The 19,425-nt window shown below is 35.7% G+C and overlaps 2 protein-coding genes across 2 annotated transcripts in view; one reads left to right on the top strand and one right to left on the bottom strand.

Annotated features, from left to right (window-relative positions):
• LOC106082480 (bromodomain-containing protein DDB_G0270170) overlaps positions 1-16,539 on the bottom strand; it is a 118,364-nt gene extending 101,825 nt beyond the window's left edge. Inside the window, exon 1 of the mRNA XM_013245024.2 lies at positions 16,070-16,539. Within this exon, the coding sequence (XP_013100478.2) occupies positions 16,070-16,245 (176 nt within the window). The 5' untranslated portion in view covers positions 16,246-16,539. The remainder of the gene's footprint in view (positions 1-16,069) is intronic.
• LOC106082486 (attacin-A) lies at positions 14,970-16,047 on the top strand. The gene is made up of 2 exons (XM_013245033.2): positions 14,970-15,486; positions 15,557-16,047. The coding sequence occupies exons 1-2, from the start codon at positions 15,311-15,313 to the stop codon at positions 15,954-15,956; spliced, it is 576 nt and encodes a 191-aa protein (XP_013100487.1). The 5' UTR covers positions 14,970-15,310; the 3' UTR covers positions 15,957-16,047.
• Positions 16,540-19,425: the final 2,886 nt, after the last annotated feature.

Here is a 19,425-nt window from a genome sequence, read left to right as displayed (position 1 = left end):
CCAAAACGACTACTACAAACACTGTATTGATTAGGATGAAGAGGAGATAATCAAAGCCCGGTTATACAGGGATATAGGCTTTTCATTCTGGCAAGGGATTTACCGCCCTCAAAACTCAGGATTTATGAGGACGGTAGGGCGGCGCTCAAGGACTTGGGGTTGAGTATGGTGAGGTCGAAATGCAAGGCGGATTGTTTGGAGTCCCTGGATAGGTTCCGGGTCCACGATGTGACGCTAATATGGGTTCTTGGACACGAGAGGATTCCAGAAAATAAGAGGGCGGAGGCCTCCGAGTGAACTCACCTTTGGTGGGCTCTCCACTCGACCTAACCTAACCTATGCTTTTCATGCTAGAGAGACGGTTTTTCTCCAATCTCCATGAACTGAGGACTATCCTCAGATACGTGGATGAGACACGTTTGCTTCGATGAGGGACGCGATGAGATCTTGAATGTGCCGATGCGTAGTACCAATGCCTGGCACTCGGCAAGTGAATACGGAAAAATTCGCGCTCGCGTATTGTAATGATGGATAGACGCTTCCTCCTTATTCTATTCCTATATTTGTTTTTATTTGCCCAAAAAATAATTGCGGATTTTTTAAAAGAAAGTAAATGCATTTTTAATAAAACTTAGAATGAACTTTAATCAAATATACTTTTTTTACACTTTTTTTCTAAAGCAAGCTAAAATTAACAGCTGATAACTGACAGAAGAAAGAATGCAATTACAGAGTCAAAAGCTGCGAAAAAATTTGTCAACGCCGACTATATGAAAAATCCGCAATTACTTTTTGGGCAACCCATTATATCTTGACATCTCCCTGTCTCCCCTTCGGGTCGGAGCAGGGTACCTTTTAAAAATTTTAATTCTACAGAAAATTTTGTCTAAATTTTATTTTTATAGAAAATTTTGTAAAAAAATTTGTTACTTAAAAAAATTTTGTAAAAAATTTATTACTAAAAAAATTTTATAGAAAACATTTTTTCAAAATTTTTTGTTTATGGAAATTTTTTTGAAATTTGTAAAATTTAATTTTTTTTAGAAAATTATGCCAAATTTTGATATCTAAAGAAAAATTTTAAATTTTTTTTATAGATAGCTTTGTGAACATTTTATTTCGGAAAATGTTGTAAATAGCCAGTGTCTCAATAAAAAAATCCATGATCCTGATTTTTACTCTTATCCTATCCCATAAGTGTTTATAGCAAGCAGATGATGTGTTATAACAAGCAGTAACCCCCATAACCAAAAAACTTCGTTGGCATGCCTTGAGAAAAAACTGATTTTTTCAAAAGGATGTTTTTTTCTCTTCTTTATTCTAACGTCCCATTCGCTACTCTAAAATTATGGGGAATGCGTGCCCTGTTGGTATGTTCATTCAGCTGTTCTCATTTTTTTTCGCTTCGCCAGGCAAAATCATAAAATTAGTGCCATCACAATGGGATGATGGTGATGACGATGACACTCCACATTTGGTATGGGTGGCCCACTAACTAGACAGACAGACCGACAGAGAGAGACAATGAGGCAACACACATTTTCACCACATTTTCAATTTCATTGGCGTTGATAGCGTCTCATTATCATAAAAAATAAAATCGCAAAAAATTTGCCCATTTGGGCAGAAGTAGGTGGGCGGCGTTGAAGATGAAGGCAGGAATGCCGTTTTGTTAGAACCTCTGCATGCATGCATGTGTTGTGTTGAATATTTCAAAAATTTTTGCTAACGCGAAGTTTTTTAATAACATTATGGTCTTTTAAGCGGCCATAATTGTTCCTCGTTTTTTTTTATTGGTATTGAGGAAGTGCAGGGTGGGGTCTTGGTATGAAATTTTTGTAATGTGCACAAATTCATTAAAATACTATGGGCTCATATTAATAAGGATAAAAGGGATAGCGAAGAATTATCGAGCAAAAAATTGATTTAGAATTTGTATTTTATAAAAATTCTGTTGAAATCGGCCAGCTTCCAGGGGTTTTATATAATTTTGGTGCCTAGCAGACAGGCTGGACTTCTGAGCTCCGACTTGTGTGCTGTTCACTTTTATCACAGGATAGTGGTCCACAGGCTGCAGATAGTGGTAAGCCTTGCATTTATGTGAAGTAGCTGCCAATACGGCCGTGGGCAGTCAGCGATTTTAAAACGAGAGTCCTAGTAAGGGTCAGATGGCACTGACTCTTACTTATATACTGAGTGCCAATGATACTCGAAGTGGCAAGGCGAGTTAATGGCGCCTTCAACTAATCAATGGCCAACATCAGCGTCTGTTCCCTGAATGGGGGCGGCTGGAGGCGAGCATCAGATATAGAAGCAAGCGGATAAGGATACATGGGATCCCACGTAACCCATGTGGTTGGGGCGCTGGACCAGTACTGGACCACATCCTACAAAACTATAAGGATTACTCTGAGAAACAAGGGAATGGTAAAAACGGACTCCCCTAACGTTGACGACCCACAGAAACGACCAGTACCCCACATCCTGAAAACTATAAGGATTACTTTGAGGATCAAGGGAGAAGTAAAAACAGACTCCCCTAACGATGACGACCCACAAAAACGAAAAATTACCATGATATGCGTATCTGCACCTCGAATGTCCGGACTCTTTATAGAGTAGGTGCAGTATACGCACTGGCGGATATATTGGAGAAGTATAGGGCAGATATTACCGCCTTACAGGAAAAGTGATGGATCGGGAAAAGCGTCACGTCATCATCAAACTATAGATGCCAAGACTGGCTGTGGAATTGTGGTAAGTCAAAGATTGCAACTTTTTGTCTCCACGTTTACTCCGGTGGATGAGAGGCTAGCCACAATCCGCATAAAGGCCAACATCAGCCTTCTTTGTGCCCATGTCACAACTTAAGACAAGGGCGAGCAAGGATATTTTCTACGAGCGCCTAGAGAGAGAATAGGACCGATGCCCCACCTATGATATTAAAATAGTACTGGGAGATTTTCATGAGAAAAAAGGGAAGTAAAATATCTTTGGCCCAATAATAGCCTTCGCGAAGTAACGTACGATAATGGGTTGAGACTGGGGGACCTCGTAGCGCAGGGGTTACCATGTCCCCCTATGACGCTGAAAGCTTTGGTTCAAAGAACATCAGAAACAAGTAAAAACGTGCTAAGTTCGTTCGGGCTTGGAGGCCACCGTAGCGCAGAGGTTAGCATGTCCGTCTATGACGCTGAACGCCTGGGTTCGAATCCTGGCGAGACCATCAGAAAAAATTTTCAACGGTGGTTTTCCCCTCCTAATGCTGGCAACATTTGTGAGGTACTATGCCATGTAAAACTTCTCTCAAAAGAGAAGAGAAAGTCGCACTGCGGCATGCCGTTCGGACTCGGCTATAAAAAGGAGGCCCCTTATCATTGAGCTTAAAACTTGAATCGGACTGCACTCATTGATATGTGAGAAGTTTGCCCCTGTTCCTTAGTGGAATGTTCATGGGCAAAATTTGCATTTGCAAGTTCGTTCGGGCCGAAAGTTGGGGAAACACCACCATGGATTCTGCTGAAATTTTATACAAAATAAATTTAGTTGAAGGGCATAATTCTTTTCCACATACCAAACTTCTGTCAAATCAGCAAAAATTAAAGCTTCTAGGAACCGAACCGAAGAATGATCAAGAGATCGGTTTACACGGGAGCAATATCAGGTTATAAACTGATTTCGAACGTACTTGGCACAGTTGTTGAAGTCATGACGGAACACTACATGAAAAATTTCCGCCAAATCGGGCAAAAATGTAGGCTTGTAAGGGCTCAAGAAGTCAAATCGGTAGATCGGTTTATATGGGAGCTATATTAGATTATAGGCCGATTTGGACCGTACTCGGCATAGTCGTTGGAAGTCTCAACAGAACACTACATGCAAAATTGCAGCCAAATCGGATTGCGGCTTTTAAGGGCTCAAGAAGTCCAATCGAAAGATCGGTTTATATGGGAGCTTTATCAGGTTATAGACTGATTTGGACCGTACTTGGCACAGTTGTTGGAAGTTATAATGAATACTAAATGCAAAATTTCAGCCAAATTGGACCTATATTGCGGCTTCCAAGGGCTCAAGAAGTCAAATCGGAAGATCGGTTTATATGGAAGCTATATCTAAATCTGAACCGATATGGCCATTTGCAATCCCCAACGACCTACATGAATATTAGGTAACTCTGCATAATTTCTGCATAAGTTCGACAGACAGACGGACTATGGCTAGATCGGTTTATAGGATCTTAAAAGAATATTTCGAGGTGTTACGAACGGAATGACTAGATTAGTATGCCCCCATCCTATGGTGGTGGGTATAAAAATGTTCAGCCGTGGTTTTCTCCCCCTTATGCTGGCGGCATTTTGCAATAAGGCCCCAAACTTTTATACATGAGAAAAAGCCAACGATAATTTGGGCTTTGTATGATTTTTTGGGGCTTTTTTTAACAAGGGCTTAGTTTAATAAGAAATACGATCCTAAAATTTGAGAATGGAACAAAGGCCCAAATCTAATTTTTGGGGCTTTATTTCATTTTACAAAGAGAGAGCAGCACAAGATTTACCGGACATTAGTCAATCGGCTACATTTTGGGTTATTATTTCCTTTTAAAATTGGGACTTTACTTTATGTGAAAAAAATGCCCCAAATGTTGGGGTTTTTTTTATTTTGAGATATTTTTTCATTTCGTTGCGGCGCTATTTCATTTTTAATTTTGCGGGCTCTTTTTATTATTAAATAAAGCCTCATATTTGGGTTTTTTTTCAAGTTTGAGGCTTTATTGCATTTATACTGAATTGAGATTTACAGGAGGCAGAATAAAGTCCGGAAATTCTACCAAAGAATCAAACATCAAACCAATGGTTTTGTTGCAGGCATATCCTCCTACAGAGACAAAGAAGGAAATCTGATGACTGATACATTTAATGTGCTTGGGATATGGAAAGAACTTCTTTCCCAGCTGCTAGTGTCAGAAGGTGGCGGCGTAGAGAATGCCGCAGAAACAATCCCTAATGATGGTTAGAATGTTTAACTCCTAGTAAGAATGAGATGCAAATAGCTGTGACCTGACTGGAGAACAACAAGGCAGCAGAAGCCGATGGGTTACCAGCTGAACTATTTAAAACCGGTGCCGACAGGCTAATAGGGAGTATGCATCAGATCGTCTGCGCGATCTAGGTAGAAGAAGGCATACCCAATGATTGGAACCTCATCATACTATGTTCCGTTCACAAGAAAGTAGACAAGACGAAATGTGTCAACTATAGAGTAATCAGTCTCCTCCCCTTTGCATACAAGCTACTCGCGAGCGTACTATGTGAAAGATTAAAAGCCAATGAGGTAATTGAACCCTATGAATGCGGCTTTAGACCTCGTAAAGCATAGACCTGATATTCACACTGCGTCAAATGCAGGAAAAGTCGCGAAAAGCACAGATCAAAGCTTACCATTTCTGAGTCGCTATCGACAGCCGTATACTCGTACATAAGACCAGCCATAAGACTCTGACACTACCCGTGTTGTTATATGGTTCCGTGCCATGGGTATTTGTCATATTAGACGAAGCAGTGCTTGGAGTGTTTGAGAGAAAGGTTCTTTGTAAAATGTATAGACCAGTTTACATTTATGGAGAGTAAAGGCTTCGAACTACGAACTGTATGACGACGTTAGCAAACGTATCTAAATAGAATGGTTGCGTTGGCTAGATCATGTTTTCAGAATGTATGAAGAAGCTGTGGCAAAGAAGATTTTTGTAGGCGATCAAACCGGAAAGACCAAAACTCCTAGGGGAAGATCAAGTGATGAAAGACATCTCGAAAATTGGTGTCAGAGATTGGAAAGGAGCTTAGCTGATCGAGGCATTTGAGAAGCTTATCTAAGCTGGGCTAATGGGACAAATATTGTGTCATAGCCAATTAAAGCACTTTTTGTAGCATTTTATCAATAAATTTTTTCACTATTATAATGTTATTTTGACCTATTATGATGTAGTATGAAATTAAAGTGCATCACCGATTAAGACCACTTATGCAGGCAAAACTATTTTTGTTTCTTTTTCAAGTATTAACATAGCACGACTAAGATGTAGTGGCTTAATTGTCAGACACATGTTAATATCATGATTGTTTTTCCTAATTTAGAACCAACAAAAATTGAGTATGTCGTAACATCATCACAAGTTCTCATATGCTTTCTTGGATATCATACTCTGTTAAGGTGGTTTTCCTTTAGGAGATACACTACATGCCAAAAATAAACTATGCAGTCCCTTTTAATCACTCACATACATTTGCAGGTCTTGATTTTGTTTTGCGATTTAACCCATTAACGCAGAGTGGGTAAAAATAGCCCAAAAATAAATGTCTTCGAAAAATTCTGGATGGAATTGGCATACTCCAAGAATTACAGTCTTGGAGTATGCCAATTCCAAAAGACGACCAGAAACACATCAAACTACAAAATAAAAAATCGAAATAATTTTAAATGATTGTCCGTGCCGTTTTTGCATTTTGCCACAAAATCCGTCCCCATAAAAACCATTGAATGGACCGCTAGGTCTGAACAACCACGAACATTGCCACTTAATCAACCATAGGCTTAATACATTTGAAGTTTAACTAATAAGCATAGGAAATTAAAAAAAAAAAACTATGACATTTGTTTGTGGTTGTTCAAACCTAGTCGCCCATTCAATGATTTTTGACCACTAATTATCGTTGACATTGCATATCATTGTCAAGAAATTTCACGCTGAAGGGGTATATCCTAACGACCACATCCGATATTTTGGCCATTGGCGTTAACAACAAAGATGTTCATTTCAATGAAATATCATGTCAACATGGAACTGTTTCATTTTCTGTTCTTTTACAACACCCCACAACACATTGCTCAATAGGAAAAGAGAGAGAATATACTGAAAAAAAAAACTTTATTTTTAAAAAAAGTTTCTTAATTGTTTATATTCTTGAAATTATTCATTGTAATGCATGGCATTTGCTTAAATAAACAAATCTTGAAGTGAAATACAAATGCGGAATATTTTTCTTGAACATCGAAAAGCACATTAAAATGAAAAGCATTAATTCAGCATGGTTGAATAAAGATTTCAATCGGGAACTGGCTAAATTGGAGATTTCTCCAAAGGAAACATTATTTAGGCAGGCTGAATTTAAGTTTTCCTTAAGGGTTACCTTATTCAGCCTGGCTGAGTTAAAGATATCCCTGAGTGAAACCTTACTCAGCCAGACTGAATTTAAGTTTTTCCTAACGGCATTAAGCCGGGGTGAATTTTGTTTTCCCTAAGGGAAATTTTAACGATACACAAAATTTCAATGAAATTTTAACGAAAAAAACTTCGATAAAATGTTATCGAAATATAAAACTTCGATAAAATGTTATCAAAATATAAAATTTCGAGGCTGAATTTAAGTTTTCCTTGAGGGTAAACTTATTTAGCCAGGCTGAATTAAAGGTTTCCCTAAGTGAAACCTTACTCAGCTAGACTGAATTTAGCCAGGATGAATTTAAGTTTTCCCTAGAGAAATTTTAACGAAATACAATATTTCAATGAAATTTTAACGAAACAAACAAAAATTGTAAAATTTAATGATCTTCGCTCTAACAGGCAAAAAACTTGAAAAATGAAGAAAATTCGGCAAAGCTAGGCCGAGATTCAAATCTGGGGACACGGAGCAACAGCGAGAGCCGTTGTCTAGCGTTCGAAGCTTTCAATACAACTTCCTACAGATGCACAGAATCATGTGTACTACGGAAGTAGTGTAATTGCCACAGAAAAAAACTGTCTGTCGTTATACAAAAGCACAGGCATTGGGAAAAAGTACAGCTAATAGACAGGTTTAGCGAGCGTGGTTAATGTGGTACTTGTATCAAATACAAATTCAAATACAACATACCAACGCATGGCCCCTGAAGCCATCACACCTAATATGGTTGAAAAGTCTTCTAACCCAAAGCGAAACGCGTCCCATAGTGGTTGGTGTGTGTTGCTATCTTTGGCTTTCCTTTTCCATTTGTATCTCCGATCATTGAGCTCGTCTCGAAAGAAAAACAAACAAAAATTGTAAAATTTAATGATAATGATGATAATGAAAGTAAGGGCGACCGAACTTGCAAAAAATATAAAATTTCGACAAAATGTTATCGAAACATAAAATTACAATAATAAATTATCTAAACAAATTTTCGATATAATCCTATCGAAATATAAAATTTCGATAAAAATGATCGAAACAAAATAAATTTTGATAAAATTACAAATAAATTACAAATTAAACGCAAAATGTTAATAAAACGTTAAGATTTAAGGATATACACATTATCGATACATACAATTTCGATCAAATGTTATCGAAACATAATTTCGATGAAATAAAATCGAAATAGAAAATTTCGTTAAAAAGGATCAAGACAAAATATTTGGATATAACTTTTTCTAAACGCAAAAATTTTATGGAAACACAAAAAAACTTTTTCTAAACGCAAAATTTTGATAAAATGTTATTGAAACAGAATTTCGATGACATTTTTTCTTAAGACAAAATTTTGATGAAATTAGATATTATATACTGACAAAATTTTTTTAACAAAATTTTCCACGAAATTTTATCGAAATTAATCTTTAATGTTGTTTTTAAAGATATTGAATTAAAGTTAGATAAAAAATCGAAATATAAAATTTCGTTAAAATATTATACAAACATTAAATTTGGAAATAATATTATCCAAGCAAAATTGTGGTAAAATATTATAGAAACATAAAATATTATCGAAATATGAAACTTTGATAAAATATTATCGAAACATAAATTTTCGATAAAATATTATCGAAACAAAAATTTTGATAAAATATTATCGAAACATTACATTTCGATAAAATATTAACAAGATATAAAATTTGGATAAAAATGATCATAATAAAGAAATTTGTATAATTTTTTTTTAAATGCAAAATTCCAATGAATTTCTAGAATTTAATAAAATGTTATCGCTACAGCTACCGTAGCGCAGAGGCTAGTATATCCGCCTAGGACTTTGAACGTCGGACTCAGCTATAAAAAGGAGGCCCCTTATCATTGATCTTAAAAATGAATCGTACAGCACTCATTGATATGAGAGAAGTTTGCCGCTGTTCCTTAGTGGAATGTTCATGGGCAAATTATTATTTTGGATTTGCATTATCGAAATACATTTCGATAAATTATTATAAAACAACAACACAACCAAATTCAGCCAGGCATAATTAAAGTTTTCCCTGGAAAACCTTATTAACCAGGCTGAATTAAAGTTTTCCTATGGAAAACCTTATTTTGTCCAGGCTGAATTAAAATTTTCCTATGGAAAACCTTATTCAGCCAGGATGAATTAAAGTTTTCCTATGGAAAACCTTATTCAGCCAGGCTGAATAAAAGTTTTCCTATGGAAAACCTTATTCAACCAGGCTGAATAAAAGTTTTCCTATGGAAACCCTTATTCAACCAGGCTGAATAAAAGTTTTCCTATGGAAACCCTTGAATAAGATTTTCAATTGGAAAACTTATTCAGGTTGAATAAGTTTTCTGAATAAATTTCCTATGGAAAACCTTATTCAGTCAGGCTGGATTACCATTTTCTTTGGAACCTATCAGAAGTCTTTAATTCAGACCTTCTTAATAAGGTTTTTATATTTTTCATTTAGCCCGACGGAAAGAAAAGAAAAACTTTGTATTTCGGCAAGTTTTGGTGTTTTTTTGGAAGTACTGCTTTATTTTCAATTGGTAATTAATGGCATATCTGATTAAAGAAATCAATCGACAGCTATGTGACAACTGGCACCTAGCACCTGAACCCTCACTCATTCGTTTACCAATTACATAGTCACCAACCCCACAAAAAAAGATGATCCAATTAATTTTGCATAAATTTTGTATAATGAGGCGTGTATCAATATTAACATCTATGTATGCTTAAACAACTAATTTCATCATCTTGTGTGTTTATAAGCATACAGACTGATATATTAACCAATATATATACATGTATGAATAAAATATGTCAATTTTTTCTCAAATCTATAAAAACTAAAATAAATATAAAAAATGCATGAAAGACATAACAAATTTATAGGAAATATGAAATTCTAATAAATATTTTCACTTTTATATATATAGCGAAGTTGTAGGGGCTAGTTACCAAACTTTTCAAAATTCGTGCATCACATATACACCATATACATGTTATGGGGTCAAGATTAGTCATAAACATATTCGATATTCAATTACTTGAATAAGAAATTTCTCGGATCTTTTGTCATTGATGTTCAATTTAGAATAAAAATTGTGAGTGGGCTTCAAAGAGAACCCCCAAAAGAAAAATCCCTCTATGAATAATTTGTTTATACTCTACATAAAAGCAACAAAATCATGCCAGAAAATATCATACATAATATAAATACCGTTTTATATATCTTTAAAATATTCGATAGGCTTCACTATACTTCCTGGATCAGTTCAAGTTAATCCAATGATTTGAGTTGGCAGAAGTTATTCAATCACTTGAGAAACTTTTTTCTTTAAACTATAGAATGATTATCATTTCACTTTATTGCATTTTTTTTATTAATCATCATGGCATATTTATCTTAAATATATATAAAATATTTTCTTTTCATTGAGCACATTTTTTCTTTAATTATTATTTTTATTTTTTTCTTGCTTTCACCATATTCGTATTTGGAGTAACGATCAGCCGAATTTTTCGTAATTAATTCGTACGCCGTGGCACACACCGCACAATGTAAATCTTGTTTAAAGAGTAAATTGTTTGTAAAGAAAATTTAATTGCAATCGCTATCAGAAAAAGAGATTTTCTTTATTTGCAGAGCTTTTCCCTGTGGCCTGCTCGAAATTGCACGAAAACACTATGAGAACTTTTTCAAAGAAAACCAAGAGAAAATCTAAGAAAAATTTGTGTATATACCAATTGTCAGTTGGAAAATCAATGTTCGCGAGTGCCGTAAAGACGTCCAATGGGTGAATGTGTAAAAAGACAAACGATTTAGAAAAGAAAATTTGAAAAAATACACACTTGTGTATTTTTAGAATTTAGAAAAACAACATCAATGTTTTCGTAGAACATCATCATATGGTAGATGCACAGTGGTGGCTAGGAGGGAAATGTTTGGCTCTAGATTTGCCAACCACAAACTGATCAATATCATCATGCCTCATGTAATTAGTCAATTTATTAATTACAAGTATATCAAAAGCATAAAAACAACTGAAACAAAAGCTAAACAAACATATTTCCATAAAATGTCATTGACATTTTGTATTTAGAGAAAATTCTTTAGATAAAGTTTAATCGAAATTTTGTCAGTAGATAAAATAACATCCAATTAAAAAATTAAGATAAATTTCACTAAAATTATGTCTTTAGACAAAATTTTATAGAAAGGTTGTCTTTAGCGAAATTTTCATAGAGTTTTATGTTTCGATAATATTTTATCGGAATTTTTTTATTTCGATATTTTTGCAAAATTTCGATTAAATACTGAAGAAATAAAAAAAACCAATGTTTTGATAAATTAATCGATATTTAATTTTTCGTAAAATATTTCCCTTTTTTATGTTTCGAAACCTTTTTATCGAAATTTTTTGTTTCAATAGCGTTTTATCGAAATTTTATGTTTACATAATATTTTATCGAAATTTTTAGACGCATAGTTGTGGTTGGGGAGTTGGTATTTAGCTTTAGATTCGAAAAAATTTCGATAAACTTCATCAAATTTTTTCGATAACATTTTATCGACTTTTTGTTTCGATAATATTGCATCAAAATTTTTAGATAGAATCGAAATTTTGTGTTTTATTATATTTTAATTTTGGTGGTGATATAATTTTACCAAAATTTTTTGTTTCGATTAATTTCAATTTTGCAAAATGTCTTTATTTAAAAATTCAATGCAATTTTGTATTTAGACAAAAATTTATCGAAATTTATTTTTAAAAAATTTCATCAAAATGTTGTCTTGGGATTAAATTTCCTAAATTTTTTTTTATCGAAATTCTATTTGTCGATAAATCAAAATTTTGTATTTGGATATATCGAAGTTCCGTATTTTGGTATATGGTAATTTTGAATTTCAATAAAAATGCATCTAAATTTTTCTTTAGATAACATTTTATCTAAATTCCATCTTTAGACAATATTTGATCAAAATTTTTTCTTTACATTAAATTTTATCGAAATGTTGTGTTTGCACATTTTTTTGTACAGGCACAAAAATATAGGCTCATTGGCTTGGAAATCAAGAAACGGAGAAGACCAAGTCTCCATAATTTGTTTGGTTAAGACTAAAGACATGGCGTTTCCCCTGTCCAAGGCTGTCTTTTTAAGCGCAGACTAGGATTGGAGGGGATCGACCGCAGCCTAACAAGGAGGGAGCCAGCTGGAGACGATGCCATCACAGACTCCAAAGAAGTCTGCTTACTGGAGGACCAATGGCCGAGGTCAACAAGATAAACCTACACCGGAGTGAGACGTTAGCACGCTCTGTTGGATAAAGTCAGCAAAGGTATGACCCATATAGCTTAAATACAGGACCGAGGCTACTGGGCTGAGCCATATCAACTACCAATTATTCAATGCTAACATGGGATCTCGACTGAGGACTAGCATTATTTGTCACACAAATATAAGTTATCTTATTTCAGCAGTGTTGTTGCAGCAGTGTGTTGTACACTGAAGCGGAAGCCCTTGCCCATGAAAGACTCTATTGGGTCAATCCGGTATGTACAACTGGCTACCATGGGATTGCCCCCAGACTTGCCAACTGCGGATTCGGCGGTGCTGAGACAGGGAGTCGGTGGAGTATATCTGGCATCACCTGACAACCAGGACGACAAGTTCAAGAATAGTTGTTGTTGCTGTAGCTACATTTGCATGTGGAGGTCGCGATCCTCTTCAAGCTTCTATGGTGAGCAAGCTCGTTCAAAAAACCGAACGCCGTGGGAACACGTTGGCCATTTTTTATTTAAAAGCGCCTATATTTCGCCTTGTCATATCGATGATTATAGGCACTCAAAATTTATGCAAGAGCTCGTGCCGCCTGGCCTCTCACTGAGACTCGATACCCCTGATTGTCCGCAACTGCTGTTACAACTACTCCGTATACTATACGAAGCATTACACTATTCACAACGTGTGGATACGCCCGGTAGCTCCCAGCTGAACTTCTCGTAATGACGATGACTACCACGCAAATCGGAGCTCAGACTTGCAACCCCTGTGGTGCTCATAGTCATTCCGTTTCGGCAGCGGAAGGGGTAGACGGATTAGCCATGGGGGCCAGAGGACTGATATCTGTAAACTTGCTGTATGCGAAGCCTTTCCAAGCAAAATTTCTATAAAATTTTCTCTAAAGACAAAATTCTTATGAAATTCTCGCTGAAAACAATATTGCTAGAAATTTCTCTAGCATCAAAATTTCCATGAAATGTTCTCTTACCACAAAACTTCAAAGAAATTTTCTCTAAGACAAAAATTACATAAAAATTTTCTCTAATAAAATTTTCTCCAAAGACAAATTTTCTATGAAGTTTTCTCTCAAGACAAAATTTTTATTGAAACATTTTTCTGAAGACAAAATTTTTACAAAATGTTCTCTCAAGATAAAGACAAAATTTCTATGAAATTTTCTCTAAAGACAAAATTCCCAGGAAATTTTCTCTAAAGACAAAATTCCCAGGAAATTTTCTCTAAAGACAAAATTCCCAGGAAATTTTTTCTAAAGACAAAATTCCCAGGAAATTTTCTCTAAAGACAAAATTCCCACGAAATTTTCTCTAAAGACAAAATTCCCACGAAATTTTCTCTAAAGACAAAATTCCATGAAATTTTCTCTAAAGACAAAATTCCCAGGAATTTTCTCTAAAGACAAAATTCCTAGGAATTTTCTCTAAAGACAAAATTCCCAGAAATTTTCTCTAAAGACAAAATTCCCAAGAAATTTTCTCTAAAGACAAAATTCCCACGAAAATTTCTCTAAAGACAAAATTCCCATGAAATTTTCTCTAAAGACAAAATTCCCAGAAATTTTCTCGAAAGACAAAATTCCCAGGAAATTTTCTCTAAAGACAAACTTCCCATGAAATTTTCTCTAAATACAAAATTCCCATGAAATTTTCTCTAAAGACAAAATTCCCATAAAATTTTCTCTAAAGACAAAATTCCCATAAAATTTTCTCTAAAGACAAAATTCCCACGAAATTTTCTCTAAAGACAAAATTCCCACGAAATTTTCTCTAAAGACAAAATTCCCACGAAATTTTCTCTAAAGACAAAATTCCATGAAATTTTCTCTAAAGACAAAATTCCCAGGAATTTTCTCTAAAGACAAAATTCTCAGAAATTTTCTCTAAGACAAAATTCCCAGGAAATTTTCTCTAAAGACAAACTTCCCATGAAATTTTCTCTAAATACAAAATTCCCATGAAATTTTCTCTAAAGACAAAATTCCCATAAAATTTTCTCTAAAGACAAAATTCCCACGAAATTTTCTCTAAAGACAAAATTCCCACGAAATTTTCTCTAAAGACAAAATTCCATGAAATTTTCTCTAAAGACAAAATTCCCAGGAATTTTCTCTAAAGACAAAATTCTCAGAAATTTTCTCTAAGACAAAATTCCCAGGAAATTTTCTCTAAAGACAAAATTTTCATTAAATTTTCTCTAAATACAAAATTTCCATGAAATTTTCTCTAAAAACAAAATTCCCAGGAAATTTTCTCTAAGAAAAAATTTCCAAAAAAAAATTCTATCAAATTTTCTACACTAAATTTTCAAGACATTTTCTTTTAAGAGAAAAATATAATATGTATGGGATATTTTCTCAAAAATAGATCTTAAAGACACTGTTATTGCTTTTTTTTCTATCATATGCATATCTATGTTCGTTAATATAACCATAGCATCAAGGGGAACCACCAACGAACATCATCAGCAGGCGATATATACTTGATGGTTGGCGTTCTAACATACATACATACATAGTCACAAAATTACGTATGTGGTCTATCATCATCAACAGCACTCCTGTTGATCAAAAAATGTCCCCGTTTTCTTCAATGAGCCACAACGACTAACCATAAGTGACTAAAGAGCTAAATTAAATGGGGATTTACATTTGCAGTAAGCATAAGATAATGGTTACGAGTATAAATTGTTTGACAAAAGCCAAAGGAGGCACAGTTTTCCATAAACCATTGAAGTGTTGCAATTTACTTAGCTACAAGAAAGAGAAATACCATAATCTTTGAAAATGTCCTTAAACATTGGTGGAACCGCAACTGACAATGCCAAAGGAGGTCATGACATTAATGTCAAAGCCATGGGACAAGTTGGTGATAATAGTTTGGGAGCTGCTGCCGGTGTATTTGCCCAAGGAAACAATAAACATGGTCCAGCTACAACGGGAGCCTTTGCTGAATTGAGTTCGTAAGTTGAATTTAAAAGAACCAAATAGAAAAATCTCTAATTATGCAATTTTTTTTTCCTTTTATTCCAGTAACGGCCATGGCTTGGGTATACAACACAGCAATACCCATGGTGTTAGCAAGTCATTGGGTGAAAATCTACGCATCAATACTTTTAAAAATGATCAACATTCGGTGGATCTGAATGCCTTTCATAATCGTACTCAATTGCAAAATGGTTTAAAATTTGATGCGGTGGGTGCTAATGCAGCCTGGTCTCATGCCCAGGGTCACTCGGCTACTCTGGGTGTGACACAAATTCCCAAATTTGGCATTACCACCATGGGAGCCACTGGCACCGCCAACCTCTGGACTTCACAAGATAAAAATTCATCATTTAATATGAATGCGTTTGGCAATAAGCATATAAGTGGGCCGTTCCGAGGTCAACGTGATTTTGGAGGTGGCTTTGGCTTTTCGCATAGATTTTAAGTACTTCAAGTTTATTTAAGTTTAAGTAGTCATGTCTCATATTAATTAAGAAATACCAATAAAATTAATAAATAGTTAACAAACATACAAACTAATGTCTTTTATGTACTTACTCTCCCTTGTTATCATTATTATTTGTAGTTCCAAAGGTTTTATTGTTGTTGTTACCAACACCATTATTGGTGTTATTTTGACTGCTGCTGCTAGAAGAAGGCACATTTGTTTGTTCACTAGGCGGTTTGGGTTTACTCTTAGAGATGGGTTGTAATTTCGGTGTATCCATAAACATATTGGCAATTTGTTTGTTAGCCAAAAAATCCCATCAATTCAACACTTATGTAGCTATATATTTTAGTAATAATAAAACAAGATTCTTCTATTCACTCACTAATTCACCATTGCCGCCATTGATTTAGTCTGAGCAATTTATTTTTCTTTCCATTCGTTTTACATACTCAAATTCTTTTCACTTTAGCTGCTTACATTTTACACTTTTGTTACGCATTAAAATCTTTGAGTTTTTCTTTTGTTTTTCAACTATTTTGTTATAATCCAAAACAATAGAAGCTTCTAACAAAAAAATGAATTCATTGGTTTTAATCCAAACAGCTGTAGTCAGTTTGACATTTCGCAATTTGACATTTGAGTGTGAATGTGTGTGTTTATTGGGGTAGTTGAGCACAAAATGGGTTGCCCATTTGGCGTTTTTTTTTATTCTTAGTGCGTTTTGTTTGGGTAACAAAAGACAAGAAAAACGCCATAACAGAACGAAAAACGCTATAACAGAATAAAAAACGCTATAATAGAACAAAAAACGTAAAAGAAATAACGGAGCAAAATTGAAGCAAACATTTAAGTTTTGAGGTTCAACAGGTCATTTGGCCAATTTAGTGATACACATATTTGGAAAATTCGGTAAAACAAAGCAAAAATGCAAATTCAAAAAGACTTACGATGAAATAAACAATGTAACTACAATTTTACGCGATTGAAAATGTGAATTATATGTGTCCATGTGTGTGCAAAGACCATTCCGAAAATTGCCGGTATAGGAAGCGGACAAGTGATTGAAATGATTGTAGCCACATGTCTATGTGAAGTTAGCGATCTTCGCCAAGCTCCATAGGTGAGCATTCTTGTTCCAGTGCATTTGCCCAATCACTGCAGGAACGCTATGGCCATTTATTATTTAAAGGTGGCAATAAATCGCCTTGTCGAGTACCACAGGCACTCAGTATTTTCGGAAATTAAACAAGAGCCTGTGCCGGATCTTAACGTTGGAGCAGAATCCACTCTATTAAGTTGGTATTGCTGTAAAGAAGGCTAGATTGGGAAACCCATAAGCCTTTCCCATTTTGTCAAGGATTATGTGAAAATAGGACCGATCACTTCAGGAATGTTATGGCCATTGTTTATTTAAAGGCGCCAATAAGTCGCCTTTTCATATCGAGTATCACAGGCACTCAGTATTTAAGAAAAAGCATAATTCAGTCTATTCAATTCATTGATGTTGCTCTAAAGAAGGTAAGTTTGCGACCCCATAATTTTTCCCTTTTTTCCAATGCTGTGGATTATGTCAAAACAGAAATAGGATACTGAGACCTTCCTTTTGTTTCTTACAGGCAGAAATCAGAGAATGTGGATTCTTTAAAATCACAAAAGGCTTCAAACGAATACACCAAAGCTGCGCTTTTGGTGCTAATGGTGACTAACCTTTACCCATCGATCTCTAATCCACCCAAGCGGACACCTAATATTTAGATCGCATAATATGCACATAATTGGCTTCAGGCCTCCATGCTGATGATACCTGCAATAAGTTAAACGCGTCAACAAATATCCAACCCGTTTGTTCGGCACATGGACGGCTTAAGTACTACCGAAAACCGACCCAAGATTAAACAGCTTATCGAGAATATATTAGTGAAAATGGTAAAGAGCTACGAAATGAATGCCAATCGTAAAGACCAAGGCACCTGTAGACGGTAAACTTCCCCGGTAAAGAAAAGTAATTCTGGCATAACTACGTTCCTGTAGATGCTCCCGTATCAATTCCTCTTGGGATTGATGGCAACACGATAGGACCACACGACCCAATTCCATGCCAGTTGTATGTTCCGGATCGACCCGATGGAGTCCTGAGGTATGTCCACCACACTCAAGTTATAGAACACAGCAATCAATTTAAGTATAAAGTTACAACATACATTTGCAGCAACAATCACGGTGATGGTCTCACGTGAGCCACCTCCATTAGGAAACCAAGATCCTACCCGTGCGAAGACATAACTTCAAGTTATCTGAGTAATATCTTCTGGGCTGTTATCGCAGGAACCATCCAAATCATAATCTTGTTATAGGTATCCACCAACCAGAAGTCTTAAAGTAAATTTACGTGATCTAGATCATGCAGACACAATATAAGATGCAATGAATAGCTACAGAGTTAATGTCGTCCTTGGAGAACGACCGCCAACCATTGCGCTTGAAGAAATTGACCTCCCTAGGAAAACCAGAGTGGTTCTGGCGAAACTACGATCCGACAGATGCAGCCGCCTCAACTCCTACACAGAAAGGATAGATGCCAACGTGCAGAATGTGTGTCTCCATTGTGACCTGTGACCACACGACACACATTACCTGTTTAACTGCCCAGCCGGTCCCACTCGACTCAGACACAGATTTCTCTGAACAGAACCAAGCAGACGAAAGATAGATAGATAGGTTGTACGTACCGGATTGACCTGGCGAAGCCCTTCATCGGCAAGGGTTGCCGCCTCAGTGTGCAACACACTGTTACAACAACAACAAACTTCTCGTGAATGAACGACCGCCGACACTGAGTATTAAGGTTTCTTTCCTCGTAATCTCTGGATTAAGCAGCTTATTGAGAATACAGTAGAGAAAGCGGTAAGAAGCTACGGAATGAATACCGATTTTAGAGGCCATAGCACCTGAAGATGATAAACTTCCCCGGTAAAGAAGAATAGTTCTGGCAAAACTATGTTCCGGCTGATGCAGCAGCATCAATTCCTCTTGGGATTGATGGCAACACGTCTCATGTTCACATGCCCAGTCAACCCTACTGTGGTGCGTCCATCCCACTCAAGTTTTAAGTTTTGATCTTGCTGCACAAGGAAGCCTCTAGACCAGGAAACGTAAAGTGCACGTCTAAACATCATTCACAAGATTACAGTTAGCGAAAATGGTACAACAGCTACCGAGTGAATGATGTCATGGTAGAGACAGTTTGACTCCCATAACAACTGAGGAAATTAACCTTCCACTACATACCGCAGTAGTTCTGGCGCAATTACTTTTTGGCTCATGTCAACATGTTTGATGTGTGTTCCACTTGTAATTAGGGACCACTCGTCACCTGTTCACCTACCCAATTCTAGTCGACTTACTACCAGATATCTCTGGATTCACCACAACCGAGTTGCAGAGTTCCTTGATCTGGATATGT

Source organism: Stomoxys calcitrans, chromosome 2 (genome assembly GCF_963082655.1).
Source record: "Stomoxys calcitrans chromosome 2, idStoCalc2.1, whole genome shotgun sequence".
Lineage (NCBI taxonomy): Eukaryota > Metazoa > Arthropoda > Insecta > Diptera > Muscidae > Stomoxys > Stomoxys calcitrans.
The sequence above is the reverse complement of the archived record's forward strand: the minus strand, read 5'-3'. Positions and strand labels throughout refer to the sequence as shown.